The sequence below is a fragment of the Lactuca sativa genome, chromosome 9, assembly GCF_002870075.4.
Source record: "Lactuca sativa cultivar Salinas chromosome 9, Lsat_Salinas_v11, whole genome shotgun sequence".
NCBI classification, from domain to species: domain Eukaryota; kingdom Viridiplantae; phylum Streptophyta; class Magnoliopsida; order Asterales; family Asteraceae; genus Lactuca; species Lactuca sativa.
The window spans coordinates 166340229-166357380 of NC_056631.2; the positions used below are offsets into that span (position 1 = coordinate 166340229).

Here is a 17152-nt window from a genome sequence, read left to right on the forward strand (position 1 = left end):
TCCAAATTGTTAATTGGAACACATCTTTTGTTTTTATTTGGTGTAATACACAAGTAGATAGCTATCAAATTAGTTCATTTAAAAGATTTTTTGAAATCCTTTGACTCTATGACATTATTTCTTTATCCATTATTTCCTATATTTAATTAATGATTAAATATTTTCTATTTTTTAAATTTACAGTTAATACTAGCTGAATATAACCAAAAATAAAAAACCCTCACAGCCACAAAATCTATCTTAGTACGTATCATATGTTTGCGTTTATATATAAAGTATCCTCTCTGCTCATATGCCATCAAATCACAGCTGAGAGCTGACATAATATACTCTTCAAATTCTCAACTTTTCTCTCTACAATGGAATGGAAAAGAGGTCCGGTAATCGGCCGGGGATCTTACGCCACCGTCTCTGTTGCCACCACCACCACCGGAGACCTTATTGCCATCAAGTCCACCGAGCTTTCTACCTCTGAGTCCTTACAGAAAGAACAACACTTTCTTTCTCAATTAAGCTCCAAATATATAATCAAGTACATGGGTTTTGATGTTGATTATGATGACAACAAACCCATGTATAACCTGTTCATGGAGTATGCCGTCGATGGAACGATTTCCGATGTTATCACGAAACAAGGAGGATCACTTGACGAGTCTGTGATCCGATCTTATACTCATCAGATTCTACTTGGATTGGATCATCTTCACTGCAATAACTTGGTGCATTGTGATATCAAATGCCGGAACTTATTGGTGTGCAAAGACGGTGTCAAAATCGGCGACTTGGGATGTGCTAAACTGGCGGAAAACGGTGAAGCCACCACTTCTCAGCTTTCCGGTACACCGGTTTTCATGGCGCCTGAAGTTGCAAGAGGCGAAGAACAGGGGTTCCCAGCTGATGTTTGGGCTCTCGGGTGTTCAGTAATTGAAATGGCAACCGGGTCGAACCCGTGGCCGGAGATGAATGATCCAGTGTCTGCTTTATACAGAATTGGATTCTCCGGTGACATACCGGAGTTTCCCAAGTGGCTGCCGGATGAAGGCAAAGATTTCTTGGCTAAATGCTTGAAGACAGACGTTAAAGAAAGGTGGACGATTAAAGAACTTCTGCAACACCCATTTGTTAGTAATATGAATTCATGTCCTGAAACAAGAAGATCGCCGACGAGTACTCTGGATCAAAGTTTCTGGGAATCTTTATCAGTGTCGGAACCTTCACAGGAACCCGCCCAGATGGTTGACTTTTCCGGCGAATCTCCGGTGGAGAGGATAAGGCAATTGGCTGAAGCGACTCCGTCATGTCTGCCCAATTGGGAGGATGAAGAAGATTGGATCACAGTTAGACGTTATCGGATTGACGAAATGGATGCTGATGATGGTGATCTTGATTATACAGAGTTGTTTAGTTTTTCAAATTTGATTGTAGAAGTAGATGAAGAGCTTGAAAGCTCTGTTAGTGAAGAAGATTTTGGGATCTTTGAGTATCCACTTGTATCTAGAGTTCATGATTTTAATCTGATAATTAACGATAATTTTTTGAAAATAAAAAATCCATCTGTTATGCTTTTAGATCTTTATCTTTCTTCATTAACATTTTATTAATTGTAAAAATCCGATATTTATATAGCTAGTTAACTAAAATCATTCAAATTGACGGGTTTTAGATTATTTAGAGTTCATCATAATCTTATAATTAACGATAATTTTTAAAAAATAAAAACTCCATTTGTTATGCTTTTCCGATCTTTATGTTTGTTAGATAAGCATTTATTAATCGAAAAAATCTGATATTCATATGGCTAGTTAGCTAAAATAATTCAAATTGATGGGTTTTAGATTATTTAAATTTGAACATTTTAGCATCTCTACCATGAATATGATAAAATAAAGAGTAAACCCAACTAATCGCTTTTTATTTTAAATAATTTTCTGCTTTTTCGATACCAAAATCAATTTTCTACATATTATAATACATGAACGTTATATTAAGATATTTCAAACTCAATTGTTCGAAAAATTCAACAATTTTTAATTTTCTTTATATTGACTTTTACAAAAACAGTTGATTTACTTTTAAACTAAAAAAGGTCGAATTCTCCGGCAGGTCAACCATTTTCTGCATCTAGAATTGTTTGGTAATTTGAAGCCAAAGAGGAAGAAACTGAAATTAGGTACAGAGAATCTGAAGCAGTCAATGATTTTGACTTTTTCTTCCTGGCTTCGTTTGAGCTTTCACATCTTAAAATTAAAATTGAAAACTCCAACAAGTCAACTGCCCTTTTCATTGCAGCTTTGCAGGTGCTCCTAAAAGACATCAGCTTTTGGGGCCACATTTGCACACAAACCTAAGTGATTTTACACTCAAAAATCAATATAACTAAGATTTCTCTTTTTGCATCATAAAATTCCGAAAATGCCCTTGGATTTTTTTATGTGTACATTTGGATTTGGAGTTTGGTTAGTGGGGGAAGTGGCAAACCGGCAATCCACTTGACAATAGGCAAAACGCCCTTCAAGAAAGTCAGCACACAACATCGGTCACCAAAACCAATTTAGTTGACTTTTATCTCTTTTAGGGTAATTTTTATAATGTTCTTATCATCTTATGCACGAATTTGAGGCTTTGAAAATATCCTTACGACCATAGTGACAAATAGACATACCGAATTCTTGTGGCCACATTGAGTAGGTGGAATGGATAAAGATTACGATAAAAAAAATTGTTGAATTTTTTGGTTTTTTCTAATTTTTTTTTTCAGATTAGTTGATCTTTACCTTTTTAGGTATTGCAGTTTTTTAACTCACGAAATTTATGTAAAATGTTAATTCTATGTTCTTTTAAGACGTAATTAGTATTTTGAAAATACCTTATGACCAAAGGGACTAAGGGTACATGCAAAATTTCTCTCTCTCTCTCTCTCTCTCTCTCTCTATATATATATATATATATATATATATATATATATATATATATATATATATATATATATAATAATAATAATAATAGAGATATTTAGGCTAAAGGTAGTGGCTCACCAACTCCCTCGCCATGAAACTCGCCACCACTCGTTTCAAGGTGTTAAGCTTCTCGCTACTTCCATGCTCGCTAGGAGCTTAACGAAAGGAAAGAGAAAAATCAAAAGTGAAGAAGGGCTATGATTGGTTTCTTTTTTTTGTTTTGTTTTTTCTTTTTTGAAAAAAATCAAGCATTTTTATTGGTTTTTTTTCCTCTTAAAACCCAAGTGTATATGTGTTTAAGATAAAAGCTTATGTGAAAGGTAAAATTATGATGTGGCAATGTATTTAGCATGTGCTAGACATGCTACCACTCATCATAGCCTTATAAGCACTACATTCATTTCAAACTCTCATTGCAATTAAAAAAATTTCTAATTTTTATATATTTAGTACTTACAATTCAAAAGTTTTAACTTATGATTATTAATTAGTAATAACTAATGGTTTTTTATTTTCCTTCCATCTAATACCTTTTTAACTTATATAAGTAAGTTTTGCTTATATAAAACAATCATATGTTTCCACTGTGGTAAATGAGTTTTGTAGGATGTGAAAAGTGCTATAAAAATGAGAATATGGAAATCTATTTTGAGAATTTTCAACTTCCAACTAATTGGTTATTTCTTTACATGTAAGTTTATTTGCTAATTTTATAGGATGTATAGAATGCCATATAGAAAAAATAGATTTGCAAATATGAAGCTCTGCTTTAGAAAATTTCAACTTCCAACTAATTGATTATTTATTTACGTTGTAAACTTAGTTACTAAGTTTGATATTAGTAGCAAACACTAAAAATATATTGAAACTAGATGTATAATTGATTTCAAAAATATGTTTATCATATTTTGTTAACGTTTTGTGACTTTATTATTGATACATAATGTATATTATTATGATGATTTATACATTAATTTGTATTTAAATTTTCTCCAAAAACTGTAGGTTCATATTCCATTTGCAAATGTTTTTTTTTCCATTACATTATATTAATCCAACGCAACGCACGAGTATTCGTTTAATTCTATATATAATTCCGAGAAATAGAATGAAGATAAAGAAACAAAATATTGAAATATTATTCGACTTTATAATCTTATTATTAGAAAGATTAGTAATACGGTAAGTTAGAAAATAATGGCAGTTTCATAAAATTCATAAATTGGTATTATTATTTTCTCTTGAACGGTTAAATATCGGATTAAAAAAGTAGGAATGGGCTAGAGTAATTTAAAAAAATGTAAATAATTGCGTTTTCTCGACCAACTAAACCAGTTAAAACGGAATCTAGAATTTTTTTTTTCGCTAGCCAAGAAAACAAAAACCAAGTCATACTATCAAATAAAGTGGTGTTCTTTAATATTCCTATACTAATAAAATACTATCAAATAAAATGGTATTTCTTTTAATAATGTGTCATCATATTAGACATTTTAATTAATATGTTGCCCCTTGTCAATTTATTAGTTTCAATTTTAAATTTATTAGACATCCTTATTAATATGATACTATTTGTCAATATATTTATTTTCAACAATAAATTTTAAATTTTATATTATTGTTTTCATTAATTCACAAATAACAAATGTCTAATATATATTAAAATTTAATTTTACATATTTATTTGAATCAACGATTATAATTTCATATAACTAATAAAAATATATCTTAATTAATAATTTATTTAAATTAATTGATTAATTATTTTGAGTTTTTAATATAAAAGTTTAATTAATTTTATAACCGTAGTTCCTACGGATTATAAACTAATTATGTGTATAAAAAACCACCCCTACCTTCCAGTAATTCACTAATTCCACGTGAGTCGAAACGTTGTCAAGCATGCCACTTCAAGGTAAGATCTTGTCAAGCATACGACTACAGAAATTTGTAGTATTAACTCAAATTAAAAGACCCTTCTCGAATAGAAGCAACACAAGGCAATGAAATTTCACACTAATTCGCCACTTTGTTCTAAATTTACACCGCAAACTCTCGTTTGAAGGACACATGTTTTACCTCTCCACATGACAACCACAAGTCATGCAACTTTGGGGAGTGGTCACACCACCCAACCGAAAAAATGTTTACACATTGTGTCATCTCATCTTCACCACCAACCCATTAAATATTGAAAATTGTTACCACTTCATGATTTTTTTTATTTGTTTAACATTATATTAAATAAAAAAACATAATTTATAACATAAATTAATTTTTTGAAAACATAAAAAAATCAAACAACATTTCATTAATTAAAAATATAGAAATTTAAAACCTAAATTACTAAAATTAAACATCACATTGTCTAAAGAAAATAAAAATTAAAAAAACATAAAAAAAAACATAGAAAAATTCTAATCGTCTTCGTTGTTGCCATCGGCATCAATCGCCTTGTCGTCACCATCGTCATCCTCCTCGACGTCACTGTCCTCATCCTCCTCGTCGGCACCATCATCATCCTCCCCGTCTTCACCGTCAATTTGCCCTTGAAATTGTCTTTCTCATATGTATTCGGTCAAATCATGTCGTAGATTGTGATGTGTTTTACGGTTTTGTATTTCCAAAACCCTTGGGAATTATGTCGAGCTGCCAACTTATATTACTGCAGGTGGATTAAGTATATCGTTTGTGGTATATGGACAACTAGTTTGACCATCTTCTTCTATTACCATGTTATGTAAAATAACACAAGCAGTGAACACCGTCGTCAATTTTTCTCTGTCTCATGTTTGTGTCTGATATTTAATTATGTGTCACTTTTGTTTGAAGACTCCAAATGCCCGTTCTACATCCTTTCTTGCAGATTCTTGTGCTAACTTGAACATTTTTCGTTTATCATCGGCCGGAAATGTGTATGACTTGACAAATATAGCGTATTCTGGATATATCCCATCACCTAGGTAATACTTACATTTATATTCATTTCCATTGACAACATATGGCATTTCTGGTGCTTTACCCTGTAAAATATCGTCAAATATCGAAGACGCTTGGAGCACATTCAGGTCATTGTTTGACCCCGCCATACCAAAGAATGCATGCCAAAACCATAAGTCATTTGAAATAACCACCTCCAAAATAAGAGACGGCACCACATGATCACCTTGCGTGAACTGACATCGCCACACGTTGGGACAATTTGTCCACTCTTAATGTGTACAATCAATGGTACCAAGCATCCATGGAAAACCATGTTTAGCCTGATGTGCGGCATACAACTGTTAAACATCGCTTTTAGTCGGATGTCGCAAGTATATGTCACGATAAAGCTCTATAACATACAAAATAGATATGTACACTCTCAACCTGTCCTTTCAGAAAATTTCAGATACTCATCTGATGTGTCTGTGGCGATGTCGTATGCTAATTGTCCAAGAGCAGCCATGCATTTTTGTATCATAGTAAAACCGTGTTTACCTCTAGCATCCCATCGTAATTAGAAAAGTTCATAATTACGTGTCAAATCTCTAGCAATACGTAAGAATAAATTTCTACTAATACGAAAACGTTCTTTGAATTTTGATAGATCATTTAAACTATCAACGACAAAACAATCACGTACTAAAAGTTCATGTGTCGCCTCTCGATCCCGATTTATCCATTTTTTATGCTTCTTCTCGATGTTTGAACTTTCGCCCCTCTCACGTACCATGTCTTGCGCCGCGGTCAACAGCATACACAAAATCAAATCCTCATCAGAATCATTATCATCGGATGACGAAGAAATCGAAGGTGAAAAATTATCTATTTTTTTGGTTTAATGTGTGTGTTTGTTTTGAAAAAAAAAATGGGTGTGTTTTAGTAGAAATTATATGTAAAATGGATGTATATATAGAGAGAATTTGAAAAAATAATAAAAAGATTTTTTTTTAATCGTCAAACGGTCGAATATAACGTTAAAAATTGAATGGACCAATCAAAGCTAGTGTCTTCACCCGTCTTCCGCCTCATGCCACACGCAACCCACCAGACTTAGGGGCAGTGTTCATGCGTGGGGAGGCTCGCCACCTTAGCCCAAGACGCGTGACATTACCCCCATACCGGGTAGCCTAATCGACATAATATCCAAACCTTTTTTTTAGAGAGATCAAATCTAGTTGGAACCTTGTCTTAAAAAGCCCTCCAAATGAAAATGTTTTGCTTTTTTTTTAAGGAACTAGCATATTCCACCTTATAAATGTTATATAAGTTTAAGCCATTTAACTAAATTTAATTTAATTAGTTTTTATATTTATATCCCTTTTATTGTAATTGTATTTTTTTTTTCATAATAACAAAAATCTAGTCGGATTTATTTTGTTTTTATTAAGTAGTTTACATAGTATCATATCTCAGTTTAATCATTCCTTTATGATTGTTGGGAACAACTTGGATATGAGGTTCTGGCATTCCACATATCGATTTGTTCGATCTGTTTATGTATTCTGTTTGGTTTGATTTGCTCTATTTTGTCTTCTTTTGGAGAATTTTGATTTGTTGCTATTTTCGTATTTCATGCTAAGATCTGATATTTCTCCTTGTGAAGAACCTTTTTCGATCATAATCTCAATGAAACTTTAGTCATCACGTTGTTAAGAACGTTTTGCAATCATAATTTCAATGCAATTTAAGTCATCGTGATGTGTTTTCTTTTCAAAACATTGTTTTTATCCTTTTTTTCTCTGATATATGAGAATGTTATAAATTATGCAACTTTATTGGACTTGTGGGAGACTGATAACTCCAAGATTATCACTTAGATTAACAATTCTGTAATTAAGTCTATTGACACAAAGTTGGCAAAGTACGCCACAACAAAGGAAGTTTAGGATTACTTGAGTAGACTGTATACACTCTCTAATTTTGCTAAACAAAACTAGATAACATCTAAAATTCTATCCTTCCAACTGAATAATCTAAGTATTCAATAATTTTATGTATCTATATCTGATTTGTGGGATCAGTTGACCCTTACTGAACCTGCTGATCTGAAGGCCTTACAGCCTTACATTTGTAGAAGGGATGAGCAGTGGTTAGTTTGATTTTTGACGGCTTTACATTTTGGTTTTGAAGGCTTACATGTATCTATCTTGCATCACAACCTCTTACAATTATTGATTCGGTTGTTCATGAGTTAATTGTCGAAGAAACTCGTATCAACTCGCAAGATCACAAAGGGTCTAAGACAGATATCACTCCAACTATACTGGTTGTTCCATAAAAACCTCAGAACTTATATCAAAATTACGTTAAACTTGATTTTGATGAGTGTTCCTTATGCAAAAAGAAAAACCATTCAAAATCTCAATGTCCTTTGCTGTTAAGCAAGGAAAATCAGCATCAACAACCAACCAGACCATCTGGATAGTTTTTGTGACAACCAGAATTTTCATCATGTCAAACCCTGAAAGTCAATCACTTCATATTATAATTCAAGTTCACTTTTACTTGTTTTTGGGAAAAATAAGTTCATTTGATTATTTTAATATTATTCTTTAAACGAACGAGTGAAAGAAAGTGTCGTCTCGGGTTTTGAAATTTAAAAACCGCAAACACCTCGTGTCTTAGAAGTTCGCGGCCAAACTTTTAAGTTTGGGTCGAAAAATCATCCAAAAAATGTAAACTCATGCCTTAAGCATGAGTTTACTCCCCAAGACTAGCCATTTGTGTTTACTCCCTAAATACCAAAAGAGTAAACTCCAAAATATCATCTCAAGTATCATCCAAGTTTTAATTCAAAATCTTCAATCTAGTAAGTGTTTCTAGCCCTTTCAAGTTAGTATATCACTTAATCTAATGATTGTACATCCTTTAATCCATCCATTTTTGTGTTTTGATTAGTTTTTCCAAAACACCAAGAACACACACTAGTGTTCTTGGACTTAAAGTTCATTTCAAGCTTCCACAATGTAAGTACTTCTATCCTAGAGTCATTTAAAGCTAGCTATACATGTTTATACCAAGGAAAAGTCCCAAGAACACCAAGATAAAGGTTTTCACAGTTTTGGGAGGTCCCAAAACCGTAAACACCAAGTATAGGGCCAAAATGGTGTGTTAAGGTGCCTAGATGCGTCACAATGCCTTAGAGACTTGTCTAGGTTCATCCTTGAAGAGTTTATCACACAAAAAGCACCAAAACTTTCCATTTTTATGTGTTTATGGTTTGGGGATGTCCCAAAACCGTAAACACCCCAAAAGGTGTTTAAATGTCCCATAAATGTCCCATGGTTATTTCTTATGACTAAATCTAACCTAGACTAGTGCCATGATTAAGCTAAGGACTTGAAAACCCCAAAATCCATAAAGTTATGTGTTTAAGGTAGTAAACTCATGAAAAATGGTCCTTAGAACGTAAACTCCATTTAGGAGTGTTTTGATGCCACACAACACTTCCTAAGGCTAAATCATGAAGTAGGAATGCTTGGAATAGCTTAGAAGACTTCAAATCAACAAGTGGTCAAAAGGTTAGGAGTTTACGACTGTAAACTCAAGAGTTTACGACCGTAAACTCAAGAGTTTATGACCGTAAACTCAAGGGGTGTTGGTCTTTAGAGAGTAAACTCATTTTAGGAGTGTTCCTTGAACCCCAAACACACTAACCTTTCCCTACAACACTTAGATGCACTCCTTAGCACTTATAACACTTATACAAAGTTTTTGTCATGTCCTAGAGTGTCTTGACTTGTTTATTAGTTGTTTAAAGACTAATTGTTTATATACATAGGTCCTCATATATAATTAGGATCTTTGTGCGTGTCTAAGTCTTCACTTGACCAAGCACTTATCCGACACTTCCTTCCGATCCACTCGCAACAGGTGAGTTCATACCCCTTAATCAATGTTTTAAATGTTTTTAAATGCTTTATGGGGGGACACAAGTATAATCATGCTACTTATTATATCAATCACATGTGATTAATAAGCAGCATTCAAATGATTGGTTACTCATTAGCCGTTTTACCAAATAGTTTCCTTCAAATGTTTTTCATAAACACTTTATATGTTAAAGCTCCTTATTAAACTGTACAATTTACTCTATATGTTTCATTTCAAACTCATTTACAATTATGTTTCAAACAAATGTTTCCTTATACTTAAACTATTTTATCAAACCCGTGCTTTCAAACCGTTTTATAGATTGACATCAAGTCGGTCTTTTCTTAGATAATAAAACTTATTTTATGCTTTTATATTATCAATTGCATGCCTATATATGTATAGTTATATAAGAAATGTTTAAAAGACTTAGGAAGGCTATCCACCCTATTTCCTTTTCGCGCTTGAGATGTGGTCTCGTGGGACATCGGGTATCCGTCCGAAGGTTGTTTAAATATTAGTTATATATCATATGTACATATATAGTCATAAAGGTCCTTCCAGTTCATCCAATGCCCTTAGGTAGCAAGGGTATACATCCATGTTCATACGTACCAGTTAAATTACTAGTAAGCTACCATACGAGTAGTTTAGGAAGATACTAGAACTATTACTAGAACGCGATATCATACAATGAGTCAATTCATTCATGAGTCAATACTTGCTAGATAGAGAGAACATACATTACAGCTAGTACACACAGTACATTACTATACATGCTAGATAGAGAGAGAACACACATTACAGCTAGCACACGTAGAATATATACAACTATACTAGAAGAGAACATATACAACTATACTAGAAAGAGAGCATTTACAACTATACTAGAAAGAGAACATATACAACGATACTAGAACGATTAATAATACATTACATATACATGAATACGTTAACAAAATTGTGATCCACTGTATCGGAGCATGCCTTCAATGTCATGGCCCGAGTTGTAGTAAGAGTCTCTTGGAGGGAGAGCGTGAGTTTGCGTATAGATCTATACTGGATTGACTATCCTACACCTTGCTGCTAGCTACAGTCGAACCTGCAGGTCTGCGGGTGCCAAATGTCATACCTTTTTACGACCTACATCGTCGTGTTACCTAGTCGATAGTATGGTACAATTAATCACATAATACCTTAATATAAATCCGGTTTAAGGTAGTTAGTACAGCAGTAGTTCCTATAATACAACACTACAGTACTACATTAATTTACCCTTTACATATAGTTAGTGATCATTTCACTTAAACATTATTGTACAAACTATATTTTGTTAATGATAGTTACACTTGGGAAAATTACACACTTTTACAAGAAACGAACAGACAAAACAGTTAGGTCTTGGTAGAAGACTCCCTTTTATAATAGTAGGAAATCATATGGATTTCTAGGGTTTTTCAAACGTTTACAGTTGTTTTACAAACATTCTCATACTTACACGAACTTTCTTTCAAAACATTTTCCAGTCTTTCATTACATGTCAAACAAATACTTACATACAAATTAAGACACATTAATACTTATAATCTCACCAGCTTTAAAGCTGATACTCTCTTTCAAAATAGCTTGTATCCTTAGGTCAACAGTAGACAGGTACCGATGCAAGGTTTAGAGAAGATGGAGCTCGTTCAAGACTCATCTTTCACTTTGTTTATACTTTAGTGTCTATTATAATTTGGCAGAACACTTGTATTAAAATTATATTATTAATGCAATGGATGATGTTGTTGCTTGTTTACTACTTTTCATTGTTGTGATACTGTACATGACGTCCTCCGCCCCAGAACGTTTCCGCCGTTCTTGGTTTTGGGGTGTGACAGATTGGTATCAGAGCATTGTTTATAGTGAATTAAGTATATCAACCCATAAAAGATATACTAACTATAAATACATAGGGATTACAAATACTCTGACCAAGAGTTTATACTTTAAATAATTAAATATTTAATTAAGTATACGTTCATGCATTCGTACTAAAATCAGTGTCACTAGGACAGTACAAAAGAATTACGATTGTTGGGCAACACAGGTGGACTTAGAGACATATAGTCAAAACTGGGAAGATATAGCCTGATCAACTATATTATCCGAGGGTTGACTAGCATGTGCCTAAGTGTAGTTGTGTGGTTGCAACAAGTCAAAAATCTTACCAACTCTACCACAATGAGATCAGTAGAACATAACATTAAACTTAAAATACTATAGGGGTATTTGGTGTTACTATAAGTACTTTATACTTGAGAACTAAAACGAGATCTTCATTACCAAGTTGATAGTTGCTAAGTGGATACACTAAGGCTATATGTAATTAGGATGTTATAGACTTAGAATCTGTGAAAATTTTACTTTACCCCTGTTCTGTGTGAATTTGGAGTTAAGGTCACTTATTCGAAGGCCTATCCTGTTTCGATTACATATAACTGGTATGCACTTCACAAATAGCGATGTAACTAATGAAGATTTTCTAAATAATTATCTAGATAGTTCGTCTACTAATTATTTTCTTATCCCAATTCTCGCGAAGATAACATGGCTGGACTCCATCCCCACGACAACCAGTATCTCCCGAACGAAGTCATTGCGGGTTGGTTTGGAGAAGAACCAGTTAATGATCATCCTATCCCTTTGAATGATCACCATGATGAAGACCTTTCAGACGATGCTAACTCCAAACCTGAAGTTGAGAACCTACCCCCTGGCAGCTCCCTTTCCAATTCCTAACCCTCGTCCGACTTTTCATGGCCCGACGCCTCCATGGGTGGAATGTTTGGAAACATGGAGCCAAGGACAAGATCAGCCCATGCCATTTGATGGTGACCGAAGCTTTTATGACCTGAGCAATAGGGGCTCAGCAGATAGAATCTTGCCAATCTTGGTCTGCAGAGTGGCCCGAAATGAGATTCAAGGCAGGACAGCCCTACACCAGATCACAGAAGTTGTCGCCGATGCGAGAATGCATACCCTCCGCACCATTCGTCTAGAAGATGCTCGTGAGAGATCTAAGAGAAACCATGAAACCATGCTGCAAGCACTGGCTGAATCACGAGCCGAAGTCATAGAGCTCCGAGTACGCCAGAGGGTGTACGAAAGACACCTACTTGATGTGGAACGTCAACTGGCTGAACTGAGAGTTCACCAGAGGGATGACCGTCGCCAGTAGTAGATGCTTTACTTTATTTTCCTTGTTAAAAAGGGAATCATTTATTTCTGTCTATGCCCGATGAGGCATTTTCTATGAAACTATCTTGTACTGTAAGTACTATTGGTTAGGTCTTTATGCTGTCAAGGTCTATCTTCTCTGGATAAGATGTAAGACCTTTTACAAGGTCATTTTTCCCGAACTTTTACGTCATGAATATCAAAGATATTGACAGTCGGCTAACTTCTGTGTCATTTTCTTTATTCAAATACTCTCATCATATTTTCATTTGAGTATACCTGAGACATGCTTCAGTCAAGTCATTGGACTATAGCAATTTAGCTCCGGAGACATTTCCAAGTCTCTTCTAGTGGTTGGACCATGTTATTCACCAACCATCGATACCTCGGCTTGAACGACAAACGTCTTGAGACCCTTCTACGAACTTACTTCCACTCAGTGCTAGGACTGCATCATAAGGATGTAGGCCAAACCTTCGCGATCATACTTCCAATCCGTATTAGGACTGCATCATAGGGATGTAGGTCAAACTAACGAGAACATACTTCTATTCTTTACATAAATAGTCGAACTACGTCTAGGTTCAACCATGCTCGCTCACAAATTCATTTTCTTTCCATGAAACAGAATCATGTCGCCAAAGAAAAACGATCAACCCCTCAACCAAACACCAATTCTTTAGATTGATGCAGCTACCTTTCAAGCTGCAGTCTCGGCTGCCGTGTCAGCTATTCTGACCCACCTTAACACTAACAACGCAAATGTTAGCGGGATTCTTAACAACAATTCCAATCCGGGTAACAATCAAACACCTCAACAAGCAGCAAACTACCACGACACCCTGAGTTCCGAGACCAAGAGTAACAAACGGAAGTTTTGGGCCAAAAAGAAGGACATATCGCTTCGATGGGCGAACAAGAAACAACCACCGGTAACAACCCTCACAGCCACGACATCGGTACCTCCTACTACCATCCCTTCGGGTATACCAGTTGTCCCTAACCCAGCCACACAATATGCTGGAAATCTCCCAAAATGCATCAAATGCAGTTATCACCACCATGGACCTTGTCGAGAGATACAGTGCTCAAACTGCAACAAAAAGGGGCACACCATACGTTACTGCAAGAGACTAGTAAGGCCGATCAACCAGGTGCCCAACACCAGTGTGAACCAGGCTTGCTACGGTTGTGGCAAGGTGGGTCACTACAAAAGGAACTGCCCAGAGGCAGCAAATGCTGGCACAGACGGAAGTATGCTACCGACCACCGCCGCAGGAGAGAATACTCCGGACCCACGTTAATGTAATTTAGGCGTTTCGTTGTAACAGACTTATAAACTATCCAGAACTAGTGCAACTAGAGTCTTATCTTTTGTGGGATCCTGTCGGTATAAGGATGCTTGTGCTGCGTATACTTGCCTTTTATAGTATACCTTATTTCGCAGCAATAGTCTTGTAGTAGTCTAAAGTATTGTAACTCTGTTGATGGTTGCACGGTTGTGTTTTGTTTGTAAACGCCTTATGTTCAAATCTAATGTCTTTAATTTCCCTTATGATTCTAACATTATCATACAACTAAAATCAATTTGATCCGTACCATACCAGCTTCATACGTACACCTCATTCTTCGAAATCGCCTTTCCAGCGAAGCCGTCATATCAGAACACCTGAGTACTCATGCATGGAATACCTCATAGTTCTTTTCCTTCCGAAGAAATCCCCGAAGTACCACTCGTACAGTACGTCAAGTTCAATCCAAAGATCCATACGGTTGATCTGTCGCTGAAGAATGTATACATAGGGGCAATATATAATCAAGGTTCTATAGGTTTAGAATTGATGATTCTGCTTTAACTTCTTTTTCCTCGATAGGATGTGAGCTTAAAGAAGAATCAGTTATTCGACTATCTTTTCAATCTTAATTATATACGACTCGTATACACGAGATGGTGATCGTTGAACCAAGTATGGATTCTAAAATGAACTTCAGGATGGAGAACTGCCCAAGACTACGAGTAATCGCATCCTCATGTGAACAAACTTAGAACCCAGTAAGACTTCTGTAAGCAGATTGCCCTTCAGTCTAAACACCTACGGAGATACAAGAACAGTCCGGACAACTTAGCGAACTACGCAGAAATGGAATCGGAAGACTAGGCTTCTCACCCTAGAGAGCTCCGGTCTAATTCTTCCAGAGGTAGACGGATTGCATCATATGTGCCTCGGCTATCGAGGGCTCCATCCAGATTTTTCCATTAGAAATCGTTGTCTCTGCCTCGCATAGATGAATCGGTTGAGCAAACGCAAGAAACGAGTTACTTTTCAGAAATGGACCGAGATCCGAATATCAGCAGTTTCGAGTGTTAGCGAAGGATGTCTCGAAGACTACCTTCCGAACTCGATGCGGACACTTCGAGTCCATAGTGATACCCCTCGGATAGGACCAATACGCCTGAAGCATTCATGAGTTTAATGAATAGAGTCCGTCTTTCTTACTTGGATCAGTTCGTCATTCTCCATGTAACGACTTACTTATCTGCCCTCGCAGTAAGAAGGAACCCGCAGAAAACATTACCCTCGGAGATACTTTTCGCAAAGTTCTCTAAACACGAGTTTTGAAATTTAAGAGTCAGATTCCTAAGACACACTATTAGTGATGTTGGAATCCTGAGTACTCTTTCAATTTATCAAAATCGTTGAGAATTTGTCGACACCAGAGACGTCGACAGGAATTCGCCAAATTCTAGGTCTTACAGACCTACTGTCATAGATCATCGAGAACTCCTCGCAAATTACAGACACCCTTACGACTTTGACCTAGCAGGGGGTGGCCCTTGACTGGGAAGTTAAGCAAGAGAAAGAACCTTTGGAATTACAAGTGAGAGACCAAATTCTTTAGCAAGTCTCACTCTGGGAATGGCTTATTACGCTTCGTAAAGCGTGGAAAGCTAAATCCAAAATAGTCAGGACCTCCGAGATTCTTACCAGAATCGGTCCTGTATCTCACAAACTAGACCTACTCCGCGAACCCAGTAACGTACATTTTACCCTTCGTGTCTCGATCTTGAAACCGTAGCTTTCCGTTAGGACTCTCGTAAATCCCACTCGATGAGATCGAGATTAACAAGATCCTCGCCTTCGTATTAGAATCGTAGTGACCCTCGACCGAGTGGTCAAGCGGACGAAGCAGCGTCGCCTCCCTATATTGAAGGTTCGTTGGGATACCAACCGAGGACCCGATTTCACTTAGGAGCGCGAGAACCAATCGATTAGGGAGTTTCCCACCTCTCGACTCGATCATTTATACCTACTTCCTTACCTAAATTCTAATTTTGGGACGAAATTCCCTTTAACAGGGGGATGATGTGACAACCCGGAATTTTCATCCGGTCAAACCCTGAAAGTCAATCACTTCATATTATAATTCAAGTTCACTTTAATTTTTTTTGGGAAAAATAAGTTCATTTGATTATTTTAATATTATTCTTTAAACGAACGGGTGAAAGAAAGTACCGTCTCGGGTATTGAAATTTAAAAACCGCAAACACCTCGTGTCTTAGAAGTTCGCGGCCAAACTTTTAAGTTTGGGTCGAAAAATCATCCAAAAAACGTAAACTCATGCCTTAAGCATGAGTTTACTCCCCAAGACTAGCCATTTGTGTTTACTCCCCAAATACCAAAAGAGTAAACTCCAAAATATCCTCTCAAGTATCATCCAAGTTTTTATTCAAAATCTTCAATCTAGTAAGTGTTTCTAGCCCTTTCAAGTTAGTATATCACTTAATCTAGTGATTGTACATCCTTTAATCCATCCATTTTTGTGTTTTGATTAGTTTTTCCAAAACACCAAGAACACACACTAGTGTTCTTGGACTTAAAGTTCATTTCAAGCTTCCACAATGTAAGTACTTCTATCCTAGAGTCATTTAAAGCTAGCTATACATGTTTATACCAAGGAAAAGTCCCACGAACACCAAGATAAAGGTGTTCACGGTTTTGGGAGGTCCTAAAACCGTAAATACCAAGTATAGGGCCAAAATGGTGTGTTAAGGTGCCTAGATGCTTCACAATGCCTTAGGGAGTTGTCTAGGTTCATCCTTGAAGAGTTTATCACAC

The 17152-nt window shown here is 35.7% G+C and overlaps 2 protein-coding genes across 2 annotated transcripts; one reads left to right on the forward strand and one right to left on the reverse strand.

The window, feature by feature from the left end:
* Positions 1 to 263: 263 nt before the first annotated feature.
* LOC111889679 (mitogen-activated protein kinase kinase kinase 18) lies at positions 264 to 1601 on the forward strand. Its single transcript, XM_023885820.3, has one exon. The coding sequence runs from the start codon at positions 360 to 362 to the stop codon at positions 1599 to 1601; it is 1242 nt and encodes a 413-aa protein (XP_023741588.1). The 5' UTR covers positions 264 to 359.
* Positions 1602 to 5374: 3773 nt separating this feature from the next.
* On the reverse strand, positions 5375 to 6405 carry LOC128129166 (uncharacterized). The gene is made up of 3 exons (XM_052767831.1): positions 6327 to 6405; positions 5778 to 6168; positions 5375 to 5516 (listed from the first exon to the last, which is right to left on the reverse strand). Exons 1-3 carry the CDS (start codon positions 6403 to 6405, stop codon positions 5375 to 5377), a joined length of 612 nt encoding a protein of 203 aa, XP_052623791.1.
* Positions 6406 to 17152: the final 10747 nt, after the last annotated feature.

Coding starts and splice junctions, on each gene's coding strand:
- LOC111889679 (XM_023885820.3), top strand. CDS start 360: ATGGAATGGAAAAGAGGTCCGGTAATCGGCCGGGGATCTTACGCCACC.
- LOC128129166 (XM_052767831.1), bottom strand. CDS start 6,405: ATGGCTGCTCTTGGACAATTAGCATACGACATCGCCACAGACACATCA. Junction 6,169..6,326: donor GAAATTTTCTGAAAGGACAG/GTTGAGAGTGTA, acceptor GTACACATTAAG/AGTGGACAAATTGTCCCAAC. Junction 5,517..5,777: donor TTTGGAGTCTTCAAACAAAA/GTGACACATAAT, acceptor CATATGAGAAAG/ACAATTTCAAGGGCAAATTG.